Source organism: Sminthopsis crassicaudata, chromosome 6, assembly GCF_048593235.1.
Source record: "Sminthopsis crassicaudata isolate SCR6 chromosome 6, ASM4859323v1, whole genome shotgun sequence".
NCBI lineage: Eukaryota > Metazoa > Chordata > Mammalia > Dasyuromorphia > Dasyuridae > Sminthopsis > Sminthopsis crassicaudata.
In genome coordinates this window covers 254957672-254975082 of record NC_133622.1, presented here as the reverse complement: position 1 = coordinate 254975082, position 17411 = coordinate 254957672, and the positions used below count along the sequence as shown (strand labels likewise).

Here is a 17411-nt window from a genome sequence, read left to right as displayed (position 1 = left end):
AGGCAATACCATACATTTTACATGTGTTACAATATAGTCTAGGTACAATACATGTGTGTGAATATCATTTTCTTGTTGCACAATAAACATTAGAATCCGAAGGTACATGCAACCTGGGCAGACAGATATTAGTGCTAACAATTTACATTCCCCTCCCAGTGTTTCTTCTCTGGGTGTATCTACCTCTGTCCATCATTGATCAACTGGAAGTGAGTTGGATCTTCTTTATGTTGAAGATTTCCACTTCCATCAGAATACATCCTCATACAATATCGTTGTTGAAGTATACAGTGATCTTCTGGTTCTGCTCATTTCACTCAGCATCAGTTGATTTAAGTCTCTCCAACCCTCTCTGTATTCCTCCTGCTGGTCATTTCTTACTGAGCAATAATATTCCATAACTTTCATATACCACAATTTACCCAACCATTCTCCAACTGATGGACATCCATTCATCTTCCAGTTTCTAGCTACAACAAAAAGAGCTGCCATAAACATTTTGAGCCCAAATAAAATTTGCAGCCTCTAATATTTATCAGCTCTTTAAGGAATTTCAAGAGCAAGTAAGAAAGCATCCAGGCAAGATTTATATCTTGCATGTCTACTCACATGGTGGACTTCCAGGTCCTATTTTTGATGGAAATTCAAAGGCAGATAGCCTTTTAACTATGTTAGCCAGTACTCTTTTATTTCAGGAAGCACAAGAATCTCATTCTAAATATCATCAGGCTGCTCGAGCTTTACATTTACAATTTGGAATATCAAGAGAGGAAGCTAGAAGCATAGTAAAAAGCTGTACTGCTTGCCTTCCTTTCCACCCTTTTATACTCCCTTCAGGGAAGAATCCTCGTGGTTTGAGACCCAATGAAATCTGGCAAATGGATGTGACCCACTATCAATCTTTTGGTCGTCTGTCTTTCATCCACATGGTAGTAGATACCTTTTTAGGATTCACTTTTGCAGTGCCAACGTCAAAAGAGACAGCCTGAGTGGTCACTGAATTCCTTATCCAAGCATTTGCAATTATGAGTGTGCCACAAGAAATAAAAACAGATAATGGACCTGCATATTCTTCTAAACATTTTGTGCACTTTTATGCGCAGTATAAGATTTTACATACCACGGGCATACCCTTTAATCCTCAAGGGCAGGCAATAGTAGAGAGAAGAAACAGAGATATTAAGACACTCCTCCAAAAACAAAAGAAAGGGGGAGCCACAGGTAACACTAGAGAACTTCTAAATTTAGTTCTCTGTACCATTAATTTTCTAATTTTTGACAAAGATGCACTGGCTCCAGCAGACAGGTTTTATAACTCACCGGAAGGGCAGTGTCCAGTGCGAGCAGCTCCACTGTCCTTAGATAATTGCCAGGTGATGTGGAGAGACACAGAAAGTGGTGAATGGAAGGGACCAGATAGGTTAACTGCCTGGGGGAGAGGGTTTGCTTGTATTTCTTCAGCAGGAGAAGGAATCAGATGGGTGCCAACGAGTCGTATTTGCCTTGTCCATCAGAGAGAGGCAGAAAAAGAGAAAGACCTCAAAACAAAGGAGAAAATCTAAGAAACATCTGACACTGAAAGAGCATGGCTAATAAAAAGACTGTTAAAGAACTTTAAAAACCAGCAGAATCATTGGATTTCCTAACACAAGATGAGACTAATGGACAATGGTCTTATGGACATTTATAAATTCTCAATTTATGATTATTTGATCATGTTATGTATGTATTATGTTACTATGTGTTTATGTAATTTATGTAATTATGTGTAATGCCTCCCCTATTGATGGATTTATGTTTCAAGATCGTGACCACCCTATGTTCTAAATCAAAAGAAAGGGGGAGATATTAGGATTACCAAGTGAGAACTCGGGTTGTCTGGACAGTGACAAGGTGAGAACTCAGGTTGACTTGACAGTTCTCTGGCTCAGACCTTTGGTTCGGGCCTTTAAAGGGAGTTTACACCTTAGGAATTCTAAGAGGAGCAAGTTCATTGGTGGAAGTATTTCCCCACGCCCCATTGAGTTCTCACCTGCCTATTCTCTGGGAGGATAAAAGAAGGGCAGCATTGGGTCTGAGAGAATCTATTCTGATATAGAATTGTGACGCCAGGCAGGCTGAAAGGAGACCAGTCTGGTTTGAGGAAGGACAAGAGTTAGAGGAGATCCAGAGACCCAAGAAACCTGTGTACAGAGGAAAAGATTTTACAGATCTCCTCCCAGAGAAGGATTATAATTGAGCAGATGACCGGACCCTCACAATTCAAGAACTTTACACTCCTCCACCATCTGTATTTCTTCTCCTTCTGGATTTTGCTTTTCTTTTTGTCCTCGGTGCCATGCCTGATGTAAGCCCATAAAAAATACTTGTTGCTTGTCTCATGGACTAATTCCCCCCACCCCCCAACACAAATCCCCCCAGCTGAACTATTCTGTGATGTTTGTGGTGAGAAAGGCCATCTCGTCCGGTAGGAGATCGGTCAAAGGGATTGTCCATTTGTCATCTGTCGACTTGTCCCTGCCCCACCTTGGTGGGAGAGTAAGCCTAATGGGGGCCATCCATTTGGTTTGAGTCTGCCTTCATCATTCATGAACTGTATTGCTAAGTACACCGACTTGGGTACAGGATGATTAATGACTGATCATTGGGAGCCATTAAGGAAGTTAGAAATTGATTGGAGTATAAATTCTCAGAGGGCCTTTCTCTTGAACCCCCCCCCCCCAAGTGCACTCCACCCTTCTGGCTGTCTCACCAGCTTTCCCTTCCAGTCCAACTAGCTTCTCCACTCTTCCCTAGGTGTGCCATCTTGTGTCCTACTTACATGCCTTTGCAGAGCTGAGCCCTAACTGGCTTTGAGCCCCATCTTTCTCTGAAGCACAGCCCTAGGAGGAGGTGCCCCATCCATGCCAGGCTCTGCCCAAACCTTTGGGAGAACCCCTGCTTTTACCTCCTGGTGCACATGATGTATCTCAGGAGAAAGTTCTGTCTTTGAGGGCAGGGGCTAATTTTTCCTTTGTGTCCCCGGCACCTGCCTAATGTGGGGCCCAGCACACAGTTGGAGCTTAATAAATGTTGATTAAGTTGAATCGGCTCCTATAACTTTACGTCATTCTGCTCTTCAGAAACACCACTGACTTTAGCAGCCCAGCTCGACAACTCTGTGGAGGTGATCAAAGCTCTAAAAAATGGAGGAGCCCATTTGGATTTCCGAGCCAAGGATGGAATGACCGCCTTGCACAAAGCCGCCCGAGCCAAGAACCAGGTGGCCCTCAAGGTAAAGGGCTGGAGATCGGGCTGTGAGCGCTCCCTTTCCCAGCAGCTCCGAGTTAATCATCTGAGGGTTTGTCAGCTTCTACTGGCTTTTCCTCAAGTGAACTACGTCTACTCCCCAAATCCTGCTTCGAATTTTGGAATTTTTTATTTTTCTTTGTTGAGAGGCTTTTGTTCTTAACCATTAAAGCTCCTGGCAGGGCTTCTTGTGCCAAGGTGGCAGAATGAGTGCCCCCAGAGTCCCCTCCAAGCCACTAGGAAACAGCTTCATGATGGGTCCAGAAGCAGGGAAGCAGCTTTCTGCTTTTCCGAGTCCTTGCATACTCTGAGACTTCCCAGGGCAGGGTGTTATAGTAGGCACTTGATGTTTGTTGAGTGAACAAATGCACTGGAATGTGTCCTTGCGTGCTCCTTCCCCTTCCACAATCTGGCCTTTGGCCTTGGGGAGGGAGCTGGGGAGTGCGGGGGATGTCACCTGACGCCTCTCGCCCCATTTCTAACTGACCATGTTCCCCCAATGGCCCTTTTTGAAGGGCTGCCTGAGTGGGGCAGATGGGGAGCTTTCCAGGCTGGGCCCCGGCCCTTCCCGCACATCCCATGGGATGGGGCTAACGACCATGGTCTGGGTCTCTTTGCAGACCCTGCTGGAGCTGGGCGCCTCTCCGGACTACAAGGACAGCTATGGCCTCACGCCCCTCTACCACACGGCCGTCGTCGGAGGCGACCCTTACTGCTGCGAGCTGCTCCTCCACGAGCACGCCACGGTCGGCTGCAAGGACGAGAACGGCTGGCACGAGATCCACCAGGTCGGCCCGAGGGTTCCCTCCTTCTCTGCCTGGGGCAACAAACCAGAGGGCTGTGGGTACTGCCCTCTGCCCCCATCTCCCCACCTGTAAGGGCACAGACCCACAGATCCCCCAGCCCTGGGAAGTGCTGCCAGTCCCCTTGATGGGGCTTTTGCGTCAGCGGTCACTCCTTAGCGAGGGACCCCGCTGATGTGGGATGGACCTCGCTGACCCTGACCCATAGCCCCCACAGCCCAGACTCGTTCCTCACAAAGCTGCCGAGCTGTTCATGGGAAGGGGATCTGAGTGTGTTGCCCGCTGCTCCCCAGGGTCGTGGGTATGATGGGGCAGGAGGCCATAGATTTAGAGCCTCTCAGTCTCAAGTAGAAATGTGAGTATCGGTATTTGGTTTGGTCCAGGAACCCCTGGCCTGTCCCAGATGCTCTCCAGGCAGGGCCTCCCATCAGGACAATGTCCGGGAATTCTGGGCCAGGCCTGGGCTAAGTGTTCACTGATATCCTTCAGCCATGAATCCCAAAGGTGGAGAGGGCCCCCCTGGCCTTGTCGTGCTGGGTAGGACAGCACTGCTGCCAGGAGCAGAGGCTGGCAGGATGCCCATCACAGACCAAGCTGAGCCTGTCTCCCGGCTCACACATAGAATGCCAGCTCCAGAGCTGTGCCCTGTGGTGCCACCTGGTGGCCTCCTGGTCTGAGAGCTTCTCTGGGCAGTGGTCGCTCCCAGATTGCCTAAAATTGGGAAGGGGGAGAATGCACTGGAGACTTTCTGTTCCCCCCCCCCCACGGGCCCCTGGCAGGAGCTACTCTGTGGTGCCCTTTGCTGCCACCCAGACCCCTCAGATAATCTGCCCGTGCGCCAGGCAGAAGCCTTGCCGTCACCCTGGCAGCTTGGTGGGTCCCATCCCTCTGCCCTGTGCACCCCAAAGGCTTTCTGACCACAGATCACAATTGGTGGATATTGTGAGCCAACGGGGAGTTTGGGAGGGCTGCACTTGTGTTTGTGGGTGTGGATAGGATGTGTGGGAGTGTATCCAGGCCCTGCCCCAGGGTCCGGGCACCCCCTCTCCAGGGACACTGCTTTCCCCTGAGGACCAAGAGGACCTTGGATGAGTCCCAAGGCCCCCACTTGGAGTCAGGAAGACCCAGATTAAAATCCTGCCTAGTACACTTGCCACTTGAATGACCCTGGGCACGTTTGTGACCCCTGCCCATCTCCTTAGTGTAGCCCAGGGGCCCATTTACAGCCCTTGCCTGGGCCCCAGGGCCAGGGACTGCAGTCTGGAGGGGGTCTTTCCCACCCAATCTCCTCTTGCCCCCTCCTGGCCCTGCATCTCCATCTCAGTACCAGAGGCCCTTCAGAAGGGCTGCTCTGCTGCCACCTGGTGGCGCCTCTGCTCCATCTTGGTTACACAAGGGGCTTCTTCCCTAGCCTGCCTCCTCCCATCTGGGCTCTTGCCTTGGCTCAGACCAGGATCTCTGGGACAACTTTGTCCTCCCCATGGTGGGCCGCACTGGTGGGCAGGGGCGCCTGTGGCACCGGGGCCAGGAATCCCTGTCCTTGGCTTTGGGCCAGCCCATCCTGTGGGGGTCTGGAGAGCACTTGGCGCATGTCCCGCTCCTCTGAGTTCTCTGCTCTCTCTGCCCAGCCAGGCTGGTTCCTTTGCTACAGCCCAAGAGACCAGATCTCAGCGGGAACCACGCAGGAAGTCCTCCACTGTTGGTGATCTGGTCTGGGCTTGGAGACCTGGGCATGTGTGTCTGTCCAGACTCTGGGAGTGGCAGCTCCCTGGCCTTCGGGCCTTTGGAGATGGGCAGCTCCTCAACTTCTGAGGATGGGCACCTCCCTGGCCTCTGGGCCTCCCGTCCCACTCTGTGCTGCTGTTCTTATCAGAGGTCATTTCCCACATGGAGAATCTTTGTCTGGCTCTCCCCCAAGAGGAGGCTGTACAGCCAGGAGCCCCATAAACCTTTGAGGAGGTTTGGGTTTGTGAGTGGGAGCCTCCGCCTGCCTGTGGAGATTGTACCCCGAGTTGTGCGTTGTTGTGGCTGAAAAGCCGATAGCCCAGGTCTCCCTGCAATTGAGGCCCTGGTCCCTTAGGCCTCCTGATACGGGAGGGCCAGTCTGAGCTGGTGGCGGCTGTGGCCCCCAGACCAAAGGAAGGCTCCCTGAAAGATCGGACGGCAGCCTCTCCTGCAGGCTCTTTCTGGCCGTGCCCAGTGCTGGGAGGGCCCATGTTTGCTGCCTGGGGAGCTGGGTCTAATTACTGTCCGATCTCTGTCCCCCACAGGCCTGTCGCTACGGACACGTCCACCACCTTGAGCACTTGTTGTTCTATGGAGCTGACATGGGGGCCCAGAATGCCTCAGGGAATACCGCCCTGCACATCTGTGCCCTTTACAACCAGGTGAGAAGCCAGAGGGCAGAGATGGGAGCATGTTCTCACTCGGCATACAAACGTCTTGAAACAAATGTCTGATGTCAGTGGTGTGGCCAGTGATGGACACAGTTCTGGGTTCGGGTCCCGACACGTTAAAGCTGGGTGACCCTGTCCATGCCCCAGAATGTGCCAGCTGCACTAGGAGAGGCTCCTTCCTCACTGGAGCTCCCTACACAAGAATTCTAGGGGGTGAGTGGTGATGGCGCTGGGTCTGGATGTTTGAAGGTCACTTGGGCCTAGTGGAGGGATGGTGGCCATAACATAGCATCCACCCTGCTGGGAACCCAGAAGGAGGATGTCACCAGAGCAGGCAGGCAGGAAGAACAGGAGAGGGAGGGGCTCCCAATGACTGTCCCTTGGTGCCCCAGATGTGCAGCCATGCAGAGGCACGTGGGGGGACCTTCTGGAGAAGTCAGGCAGTAAGATGAGAGACACTGATGGCTGGAAATCTCCTCCGGGAACAGAGAGGGGGCCATGGGGAGGCCCCAGTTCTAATGAAGAAAGGTGACTGGACCTTGGATGGACTCAGAATCCCAGCCTCTCAGCCTCTCTTCTTCCAGAGGAGGAGTCCAAAGGGACCACCCTGCGGGGTCTCTCCTTACAGAGGGACACTGGATTAGTGAGCACTATTAGCAGAACACAGATGAATGAGACAGGTCCCTGCCTTCAGAGTTTAGAACCTAACAGGGAAAATGAGGCAGCCTTTGCCCAAGGGAGGAGCCATCAGTGCCTTTGGTTCAGAGCTGAGAGTCAGGCTGGGGAGCAATCCAGGAAAGCTTCATGGAAGTGACAGCGTTACATCTGGGTCTGAGGAGTGGAGAGTGACCGGATCCTCTTCTGAACTGAATCTGTGTTTTGTCTTCAGAACTGTTATGAAACAAGGGCAGCTGTTTGAGTTGGGAAATTGCTTTGGAACATACATTAATGGAGCCTCATTGCTGGAGAGAAACACAAATCTCAGGGCGTGGTTGGAACAAGGGAAACATCTGTTCAGTCATCTGCCTCTTAATTACTACCTTACCAGGGGTGGGGGATTCTTAATCTCCCTTAGTAGAACATGGATATATTGTGCACCATTTGAAAAAATGGGGATTTTGGAGCTAGTTTGTGTTTTAAACCCTGTAAGAACCAAAGGAGGAAGATTTTACAGTGTTTCCTTTGGATTTTACACAAAAAGGAATGATTGTTTTAAAAATCACTGGGAATCTGGAGAATTCTCAGTTCATTACTCTATATGGTCTCAGTCTTTTGGCTCAATAGACAGATTCTAGGACAAAGTGTGAAATAGAAGTCTTGGCTTTCCCTGTGACCTAAGGCTAGATCTGCAGATTCATCAGGATTCACTGGGAGTCAGCCTCCTAGAAGGTCTGGTGGACATTCACTTCCCCCTCCAGTATATGATGTAAGAGGAAGGGAACCAGAAGGAAGGAGGTCGTAGTTGTGGGAAACAAGGAAGAGCTTCCTGTAGAAGATGGGATTTGTGCTGAGACTTTCTGGATGCGGAGGATGGAAAGGTGGGCAGGCTTAGGCCTGGGGACAGCCATTGAAAATTTAGGAAGTTGGTCATTGGAGTGCTGTTTGTGAGGGACATCGAAGAGAACCAGGGTAGTAGATCCTAGAACACATGGAAGGGAATGAAATATAAGAAGACTGCAAAGGAAGGACAAGGGCAGGACATTCAAGGCCATAAAATGGTCTTTATGGACCATTTTGTTGATGCTGGCAGTGATAAGGAGCCACAAGAATGGATTGAGGAGGAGACATAAATGATTAGAAAATGACTTGATGGCTCTTTGAAGGAGGGATGGGATTGTGGAGAGACCCGAGGCAGGGGAGCAGTTAGAAGGCTATCAGTAAGAATCCAGGTGAGAAGTGATTGTTGTTGGCAGCACCCCCAAGAATGCTCTTCTGGGTCACTCCAAACAGATTACCCCGAGCCCTCCCCAAGTTTCCTCATATTTACTGGCTTCACACTGAGCTCGTTCCCCAGTAACTATTTTAGAATCAAGGGGCCAAAGGATTGTTCTGCTTTTTAATTAGGAGGAGGCTTTCACCACCATTTTGGTTGGGTCCCATAAGGCAAGTTAATGGAAGGATATGGATTGAGAAAGTCACTCAGAACAGGCTGGAACTTGGGTTACTGGAGACAATGCCCAGGTTGATGAGCTCACAGATCTAAGGGTTTATTTGAACAGTCTCTAGTCTATCCTTCAGTAAGCTGTCAAAAGCACATGTCTGACCCTGTCACTCGCACCCCTGTCTATTACCTCTAGATTCAAAACCAAAAATTTTTATTTGACATTTCATCCCTTCATAACCCCCCCACACACACCCCCCATCATCTTTCCAGCCTTCTTAAAAGCTCTACTCTCTACTCTCTATTCTCTAATTCAGCGAAACTGGCCTCAAGTGGTTTTTCATACAGAAGACTATCCCTGGTCTCCAGGAATTTTCCTTGACTAGCCCTCATGCCAAAAATGTTCGTGTTCTTCATTTATACCTCCAGGATTCCTTCCATCTTTCCAAAAGAAGCCTTTTCAGATCTTTTTTAATTCTACTGCCCTTCCTCCATTAATTATTTCTAATTTACCCTGTCTGTAGCTTATTAGTACATAGTTTGCATCTTGTCTCCCTCACTAGACCAGAAAGGTCCTTGAGGGCGGGCAATGTCTTATGCATTTCTTTATATCCCTGGTTTAGTACTGTACTATGCCTGATACACAGTAATTGCTGTGTGGTTGTGGGCAAATTACTTTGTCTGTCTCTGTCTCTGTTTTGTCAGCTGTAAAATGGAGACAGTGAGTAAAGAGGCCAGGGTCACTGGACTATTTGTTACTCGGTTGCTGTGATGTTGTGACAAGAGATGCTTCAGAGGTGAAATGTACAAGAGATGCTTCAGTGGTGAGATTGAAAAGAAATGTTGCAGAGGCGAAATTGACAAGAGATTCTGTAGAAGTGAAATTGTCACGAAAGTGAAATCTATAAGAAATGCTACAGAGGTGAAATTGAAAAGAAATGTTGCAGAGTTGAAACCAAACAGTTGCTACAGAGATGAAATCGACAGCCTTTGACTGTACATTGGGTGTGGGAAGTGAGAGTGAGGAAAAGAACTCAATAAGTTCATGCCCACCTGTAGTCCAGTCCACTTGGAAGTATCTCTCTTGTTTAGGAAGTCTTTCCCTACATCTAATTTGCCCTCTTTGCACCTCCCCCACCTTCCTTCCGGTCTTTTAGGTTCTGTCCTCAGGGATCAACAATAAATCTAATCCCTTCAAGTACTTGAAGACAATTATTGTCAGTTTCTCCAGGTTAACCATACCCAACACTTTCACTTTCACTGTCTGTATTTGTACTTTCAGTTATTTCTCCAATTCCTTGAAGGCAGGGAGGGATTATTTTTGCCTTAACATAAGGCCTGGCACATATCAGATGCTTAATATGGTTATTATATAATTATTACACATTAGATGCTTAACAATGATTGCTTTTCATATGACATGGTCTATAGGATCCCTTATCATCCTGATTTGCCCTCCTCTAGACAATCAGTAGCTATTCCTGCTCTTCCTAACCTGGTACACAGACCTGAATTCAGCACTCCAAATGAGCTCTGCCCAAGGCAAAGTGCAACGGACCTATCACTTGTTTGTGGAAGCTGTGGCCCCTCTATTAATGCAGCTGAAGTTTACAATGGCTCTTTGTTTACCACTTCATTGCTAACTCACTTTGAATTTGAGGTGCACTAAGACCTTCAGCTCTTTATCAGAAAAATTTGGTTGGACTCCTCTCCCATTTTATATTTATATTATATTTAATTTTTTTTTGGTCCCAAGGGCAAGGTTTTGCATTTATCTCTACTGAATTTATTTAGATAAGTTCAGCTCAGTGCTTTTACCTACCAAGATCTTTTTGAATTCTGACTATCATAGAGTGTGTTGTCTCAGCTTTGTGTCATCTGCAGAGTTGATAAGTCTGCCATGAAAATCTTCATCGAAGTCACCAATTAAAAAAAAAAAAATGCAACATCTGAAGGCAAATGCAGATCCCTGGGTCCTTCTCTGGAGAGCTTCTGTCATGTGGGCATTGGGCCACTGACAGTTACTTTTGGAGTCTGGCCATCTGACCAGGTCTGACTCCAAATGAAGGTATTTTGCTCTGATCCATAGCTCATTGCTGCCTTCTCCACAAGAATTCTGTGAGATGGCTTCTCCAAGGCCATATTGGAATCTAGGTTAACTTAATGCTCCTGTTCACTTACTCTTCCAGTCATATATTAAAAGGGAATGATGGGGATGGCCTGACCTGTACCTCAAGGAAGCCACAGTAGCTCTTGGTACCCATTGCTTCCTTTCTAGTTGGTCTCCACCAAGACTCTGAATGATCGTTTCTAAAATTTCCCAAGAATGCAAATATGTATACTTTATTCTCATTCCCTTTTTGAAAATAGGGGCTGACTCTGCCTGTCTCCCATCTTGTGATTTGAGGATCTCTCCAGTATCAGTGTCACTGGCTCAGCAGTCCCACCTGACAGCACTGTGTAGGATTTGGGACCTTCACCCATGCCCTCCACAGCTCTCCTCCCTCTTTCAGAACCTCACTATGATCTTGAGATGATCCAGGATTCTTGGTTTTTGTTTTGTTTTATTTTATTTTGTTTTATTTTGCAATTGGGGTTAAGTGACTTGCCCAGGGTCACACAGCTAAAAGTGTTAAGCATTTGAGTCCAGATTTGAACTTGGGTCTTCCTGACTTTAGGGCTGGTGCTCTCTCCACTGCACCACTTAGCTTCCCTGGGTCCAGAATTCTTAAAGGCTTGACCCAAATAGCAAAATCTTGGCAGACCCTTCCTTCCCCCACCAGGCTCCTGGCTTCAAATGTAGTCTCAGGGTAATCTATCCATGTGCACTGTGGCTCATCCAGAGTTTGCCTTCTCCACAGCAGCTCATGCCATCCTCTGTGTACTAAGGCATAGACTCATGGCTGGATTCCAGTGTGGATATGAACAGCTCAGTGTCAGTTTGGCAGAATGTCTCCAGTGGAGTTCCACAGGGATCTGTACTTGGTCCAGTGCCATCAAATGTCTGCGTCAATGACTTGAAAAGTGCCATAGATGCTGAATTTGTGGACTTGTCAAATAAAAAACAACGGGGCAGGATTGATAATGCTCTGGATGACAGGATTCAGAAGGATGGTGGCAGAATCCAGTATGATAAAATGCCAAAGGGATAGGTTTAACGTAGCACACTTGGGTTCAGCTACATAATAGAGGCTGGAGATGGTTGGCTGGCCGAGGCTGCCTGAAAAGAATGGGGGACAGCTGGCAGGCCACACACAGGAAAATGTGGGTCAGCAGGGTGGTGTGAGAAACAAAAAAAGCAATGTCATGAAAAGCTCAACTAGCAGAAAAAAGGGGTCAAGAGCTCCTGCATGCTCAACCCTTGTCACAACTCATCTAGAGCATCATGGTCAATTCTCATAGGATACTGATAAACTTGAGGAAAGGGTTCAGGGGAGGGCAATTAGGCTGGAGGGATCCACAGCATGTTGCCCTGACTTTGGTCCTGAAGCATCGTTTCAGTATCTAAGAGGTGACCTGATGCTTATGCTGCCGAGGCTATTCTTATACTCACTGTGCTTCAGGACTTCTCAATTAACAAGTGAAATGACCAGGCTGTGTTTTTTAGAACCATTGAAACTTTGTGGGGGGTGGGGGGAATAATGCTGCAAGATCCCTTTCTAACTCTATCCCTCCCACAACCAAAACATGGACCAAGACTTCCCTAGTCACTGGGTCATAGGCCATTGATGGATGCTCCCACTTGTCTGTTGACAGTGCCGGGGTCCCACCACACACACACTCTAGGCAGCTTCTCTGTCACTATTCAGAGAATCTGCTTGATGAAGACATGAGGCATTAATAATGGTTTCCTTTGATTTCCTCTACTCCCAAACTTGAGTTTCTTCTTTTCTTTTTCCTGACAAACTGCCTCAGCCTGATAGCCTTTGATATTTAGTTTCCTTCATTATCGAGCCCTAAAATAAATCTGTGGTCGATCTCAAGCTGCCAGAGATATATCGATGCACAGGTAGGCAGTCAATTTGCTGTTTCCCTTCAAACCCCTAATTAGCTGAATTCATAATAAAGCAAGAGGAAAATCTGAACCCGGGAGAGGTGATCAGAAATGCACAGTCAAGGAGGCCTGTAAGTAGTAAAGCAAATAGATTAATAAATCTGTGTGATTGTCTTCATCTCTCAGCCTCAGGGAAGAAAGGTTGCTAAGGAGACTGGGGGGGAAATGTATGATTTATTCTATGTAGAGAAAGCAACAATTAGAGACAACATCTCAAGTTTTCCTCACCACAGCTGGATGAGCAAACCAGGGGAAAGGAGCTTGTGTGAGCTACAGACATGGCTGTGGTGCCCCATCCCCAGCCCGCAGCTTCTTGTCTTCTTTAAGGATCTCCTGGGATTTTAAGAGACCATTTAGAATCTCACATATACCTTACTCTAGAAAGGAAAAAACAACCACCACTGTCAAACCTGGAGCAAACGAGCTCTAAAACAAGCAAAGGAATCGATCCTCCCTTATGAATGCTACCAGGGGGTGAGCTAAGGGACACCCCAAGGTCAAATTTGCCCATTGCTCCAAGTCATTTCAACAGCATTTCTTTTTTTTTTTTTTTATTCATTTTTCCAAATTATCCCCTCCCTCCCTTCATTCCCTCCCCCGATGACAGGTAATCCCATACATTTTACAGGTGTTACAATATAACCTAGATACAATATATGTGTGTAAATACCATTTTCTTGTTGCACATTAATTATTAGCTTCTGAAGGTATAAGTAACCTGTGTAGACAGTAGTGCTAACAGTTTACATTCACTTCCCAGTGTTCCTTCTCTGGGTGTAGTTGTTTCTGTCTATCATTGATCCACTGGAAGTGAGTTGGATCTTCTTTATGTTGAAGATATCCACTTCCATCAGAATACATCCTCATACAGTATTGTTGTTGAAGTGTATAGTGATCTTCTGGTTCTGCTCATTTCACTCAGCAACAACAACAGCATTTCTTAAGCATCCACTATGTGTTTGGCCCAGAGACTTCCTGGGCCCTCACTGGTGACATCCATTGGAATCTGATGAGGTCACGGGTGTGACTCCCACACAGTTGGGAAACTTCAGCGGGCCCTGGTCCGGGGGAGCACTGGCTGGTGCTGTCCTGGAACTAGTTTCAGCCTGCACTGTTCTAGGAATTAAGGTAGCTTGTGTTCTTTTCTGGAAGCAAGGTGGCTCAGTACATACAGCAATGGATCTCAGGTCAGGGAGTTCAGAACCAGCCTCAGATACTGACCAGCTCCGTAACCCCGTATCATACCTTGCCTCCAGATGCTCTTAAAAACATTTCCTTCCTTTTCTTCTCCCTCTCCCCCCCTCTTCCCTCTTCCCTCTTCCCTCTTCCCTCTTCCCTCTTCCCTCTTCCCTCTTCTCTCTCTCTCTCTCTCTCTCTCTCTCTCTCTCTCTCTCTCTCTCTCTCTCTCTCTCTCTCTCTCTCTCTCTCTCTCTCTCTCTCTCTCTCTCTCTTAATATATTTCTGAATCCTCCCAAGATTTCTTGGGATTTTACTACCTAGATTTCTTTCTTAAGGACCAGGCCTTAAACCAAAACCAATCTGATTCTTATTGATCACCAAGAGGTCTCGGGCCAAGTCCCATCTGGTCATTGTTCGGGTCCTGATTGACTCAGATTGAGCAGTCATTTCTGCTTTGGTCAGAAACCTGCTGGGGTGGAGGGTTTGGGGGGGATTTTCCCCTCCCAGATTTATTTAGATTTTTTTTGGACTTTGCCCCAATTGCTCCCTAGCCTTATTGGGTGCAGCCTCAGTCAGACTAAGTGAAGACCTCATCTTGGCAAGGTCAAGGTCTCCCATTGCTTCCAGGCCCTCTCCAGGTGTCCTGATTGATCTCTCTGGCCACTGAACCCAGATGGCTCTGGAGGGGAAAGTGAGGCCGGTGACCTTGCCCAGCCCTCTCATTTAAATCCAATTCACTTTGTGTCATGACAGCAGCTCCCTGATGTCATCAAAGGACGAACCACAATTCCAACAATGATCCTGGGCAAGTCCCATCACCTCTCTCTGCCTCCATTTCCTCATCTGTGAAATGGGGAGAGCAACAGCATCTACCTATTCTGAGCATTGCAGGGAAATATTTGGAAAGACTTTACAAACCGTAAAATTCCACGTCAGTGCTCCCTGATAGTGTTGTTTATTTTATTTTATTATGTTATTTATTTTTTATTATTTTTAAATTCATTTTATAGTTATTTTATTATGTTGTGAGGATTATACTGCTTTAGCTGGGCCTCCTGGGGAAATCCCTCAGAGATGGGCGTTAATGATTGGCTTTCTCCTCTTCCCCTGCAGGACAGCTGTGCTCGAGTTTTGCTGTTCCGAGGAGGCAACAAGGAGTTAAAGAACTACAATAGCCAGACGCCATTTCAGGTAAGTGGCTCTCATGGCTGAGGCCTGTGTCCTGCGTCCAGTCCTGTTGTGTCTGAACATAGTCGGGGTGACTGTGCTCCCTGCGAGGAGTTACTGTGCTCCCTGTGGGGATGAGTATGGTCCCTACTGGGGGTGACTGTGCTCCCTGTTCTGGAGTGGTTGTGCTTCCTTCCCTAAGGGCGGCTCCCTCCCTTCTTCTAGAAGCTGCCTCTGCTTGCGTCCCTCCCCTCCCCTCCCCCCCCCCGTACTGCCCACTGTCCCATCAGATCAAGCAGCCTGAGCAGTCACCTTTCACCTCACATTCATGCATCCCAGAACATGGCTTTGGAAAAGGGATAAAGATTGAGCGAAATGCAATTTGGCAGCTGCTCGAGCCTTCTGCCAGAAAGAAGCTGCTGGGAGGGATTAGAGGAAGAGGCTTTCTGGTCTGCGCCCCCAGAACTTCCCCTGGTCTCCTAAGTCCTCGGGATGGAGCGAGTTCCCTGAGAAAGCTCCAAGGGCTCCAGGACCATGCTCTAGCTGGGGGGAGGGGGAGGGAGGAAGGGGGGGTTGGATAACCCATGGCTAAAGTAGGAGGCTTGGTATCAGGAAGAGCTGAACTCAGAGCCCACGTACTCTATGGACCTGAGCAAGCCACATCATCTTTCTCTGCCTCAGTTTCTGCCTCTGTACAGTGGAGCTAATAATAGTGTCCACCTCTGAGGGATATTCTGAGTATCAGATGATTAACATTTGTAAAACATTTTATAAACTTTTAAGTGCTACAAATGGTCTTGTTGATAATAATGAGGGCATTAATAATGCAATAGCTAACACTTAAAGTTTACAAGATTTATATTAACTTCTTTGATCTTTACAACCTCATGATAGAATACTGTAACCGTCCCCATTTTGCAGAGTAGGAAACTGAGTCAGGGAGAGGTTAATGGACTCTACATGGCAATGAGGTGGGATTTGAACCTTGGCTTCAGACCTAGCCACTCACCACCTTTATCTGTCATCATTCAAAGACTAATAAATTGGCCAGGTAGATTTTAAAAAGTTGTTTTATTTTGCTTTTTTGTTTTTTTAACCTTAGTGGTTCCCTGACCAAACCTGCCCCTCCTCGATCAGCCTTCCTTCGTTACAATAATAAAACAATTAAGCAAAAACCTGTTGGCAAAATGACCCGGCTTCAGGGTGCGCATACCACTGGGCACCCTTCGCCCCCCACTTCTGTCCGGTTTCATGTTTCTGAGGCCATCCATGGGAGCTCAGATGATTCATTACAGTTAATCAGATCACGACTATTAGTGTTGTTTCTCTTTGCCTTGTCGAACTGAATTTGTGATATTGCTCCCCCCAGTTCTGCTTTCTTTGCATCAAGTTCTTTTTTTTTAATTAAAAAAAACTTTAATAGTGTTTTTTTTTCCCCAAATAACATGCAAAGATAGTTTTCACCATTCACCTTTGCAAAATCTTGTGTTCCAAATTTTTCTCCCTCTCTCCCTCCCAAGGACAGCAAACAATCCACTGTAGGTTAGACACGTGCAGCTCTTCCAAACATATTTCCATTTTTGTCGTGCTGTGCAAGAAAAATTGGATCAAAAGGTGAAAGAAAAAAGCAAGCAAGCAAAAAGCAAGCAAGCAAAAAGCAAGCAAGCAAAAAGCAATAATAAAGGAGAAAATACAATGTTGTAATCCCCATTCAGTGCCCATAGACTTTTGATGTAGATGGATCTCTCCATCCCAAGTCTATTGGAATTGCCTTGAATCACCTCATTGTTGAAGAGAGCCGCGTCCATCACAACTGATCATCACTTACTCTTGTTGTTGCCGTGTACAGTGATCTCTTGGTTCTGCTCACTTCATTTAGCACCAGTTCATGAGAGTCTCTCCAGGCCTTTCTGAAATCAGCCTGCTCATCATTTCTTCTAAAACAACAATATTCCATTCACATCCCGTGGCTTATTCAGCCATTCCCCCTGATGGGCGTCCTCTCGGTTTGTGGTTCCTTGCCACTACAAAGAGGGCTGCTGCAAACATTTTTTCTGGATCACTTCTGATGAATTTTCCTGTGTTTCTCAGACTTCCCCATCTCTGTATTGCTCATAGCACAGTATGAGATCAAAGTGTTCCCATCCTCTTGTGCATCTAGACCTTCCCCCATTGCTGGGCACCCGTTTTGCTTCCTGTTCTGTGCTGCTGTACACATTTTGGGAAGTGTGGGACCCGGCACCCGACTGATGTCATACGCCATGATGTTCAGTCTCTGAGACTTGGCGTTTCAGTCTCCGTCACATGCAGCCTTCTTCCTGCTCCCTTGAAACCAGGAAAGTCGTGGCAAAGGCAGTGAGCTGGATTTTACCTCCAGCTTGGAGTTTTTAGTTGCAAATTGAGCTAGACACCTTTCTAAATTG

General features: G+C 47.4%; 1 protein-coding gene across 1 annotated transcript in view; it reads left to right on the top strand.

Annotated features, from left to right (window-relative positions):
• SHANK2 (SH3 and multiple ankyrin repeat domains 2) overlaps positions 1 to 17411 on the top strand; it is a 534119-nt gene that overhangs the window by 74139 nt on the left and 442569 nt on the right. Inside the window, exons 6-9 of the mRNA XM_074275360.1 lie at positions 3123 to 3274; positions 3909 to 4076; positions 6362 to 6478; positions 14935 to 15012. Coding sequence (XP_074131461.1) covers positions 3123 to 3274; positions 3909 to 4076; positions 6362 to 6478; positions 14935 to 15012 — 515 coding nt within the window. The remainder of the gene's footprint in view (positions 1 to 3122; positions 3275 to 3908; positions 4077 to 6361; positions 6479 to 14934; positions 15013 to 17411) is intronic.